At 37.6% G+C, this 1,067-nt stretch overlaps 1 protein-coding gene across 1 annotated transcript in view; it reads left to right on the top strand.

The window, feature by feature from the left end:
• The window catches only part of LOC107567421 (L-dopachrome tautomerase-like), a 12,702-nt gene that overhangs the window by 9,621 nt on the left and 2,014 nt on the right, over window positions 1–1,067 (top strand). Inside the window, exons 6-7 of the mRNA XM_016253098.1 lie at window positions 159–294; window positions 395–593. Of these exons, the coding sequence (XP_016108584.1) occupies window positions 159–294; window positions 395–593 (335 nt within the window). The remainder of the gene's footprint in view (window positions 1–158; window positions 295–394; window positions 594–1,067) is intronic.

Below are 1,067 nucleotides of genomic sequence, written 5' to 3'. Positions count from 1 at the left end.
ACAGGGTTAAGTTGATGTCTGTGAATTAGTTTTGAAGTTCAATTCTATTGAATTTAATTCAAATTTATTTGTATAGCACTTTTCACAATACACACTGTTTCAAAGCAGCTTTACAGAAAATGCATGTCTACAAAGTTTAGTTCTACCTTTCCTTGAAGGAACGCACTGGAAGGATACGACAAGCCAGACGGTGAGCTGGACAGCTCTGTGTCCAATCTGCACAACCTGGTTCACCTGTTCCTCAATGGGACCAGCGCTCTGTCCCACTCCGCCGCCAACGACCCAATCTTTCTGGTAACATAGAAGACACATTAAATGACAGTAACATCACGGTGTTCAGTCTACATGAGTTCTGATTCTGGATAAAGACATGTTCTCACTTACGGCCGAACAGGTGCTTCATGCATTCACCGATGCCATATTTGAGGAATGGATGAGACGTTCCAGTGAAAACGCCAGCTTGCCGGATGAGATGGCCCCTATCGGACACAACCGGCATTATAACATGGTCCCCTTTTTCCCACCTGTGACCAATGAGGAGATCTACATCACATCTGAACAGTTGGGCTATTCCTACGCCATTGAACTTGAAGGTAACAAACATGCTGTCAATGCATACAGTATATTATAGGAATAATTTACCCCCAAAAAATGCAAATTCTATCAGTACTTACTTACCCATAATAATCCATATGCTGAATTTTTTTGAAGAACACTCCACGACTGTCAAGCTCCAAATAAGACTAAAAATATCATAAAGGCACCATAACATTGGTCACTTTGAACTGTGTGTAAAAGTAGTGATGCACCGAAATTATTTTTTACAAAAACAAAAATTAAGTGTTTTTAATAATCAATTCGTTAACCACTCTTTTAATAATCAACACTGAGTTGCATATAAACCTTTAAAGTGTGCATAAGGCAGTATTTAATGAATGTTAGCGTTTTACCAACGTTTTAATGATATTATCATGTTTCTACCTCTTGTTGAAATATAAATATTTAAATGGTGGCTAAATCAAGTTTTCATGACAGATTAATTCAAACATGTAATAATGAAGACAACT

The sequence above is a fragment of the Sinocyclocheilus grahami genome, unplaced genomic scaffold (assembly GCF_001515645.1).
Source record: "Sinocyclocheilus grahami isolate Dianchi unplaced genomic scaffold, SAMN03320097.WGS_v1.1 scaffold1158.1, whole genome shotgun sequence".
Taxonomy (NCBI): domain Eukaryota; kingdom Metazoa; phylum Chordata; class Actinopteri; order Cypriniformes; family Cyprinidae; genus Sinocyclocheilus; species Sinocyclocheilus grahami.
The sequence above is the reverse complement of the archived record's forward strand: the minus strand, read 5'-3'. Positions and strand labels throughout refer to the sequence as shown.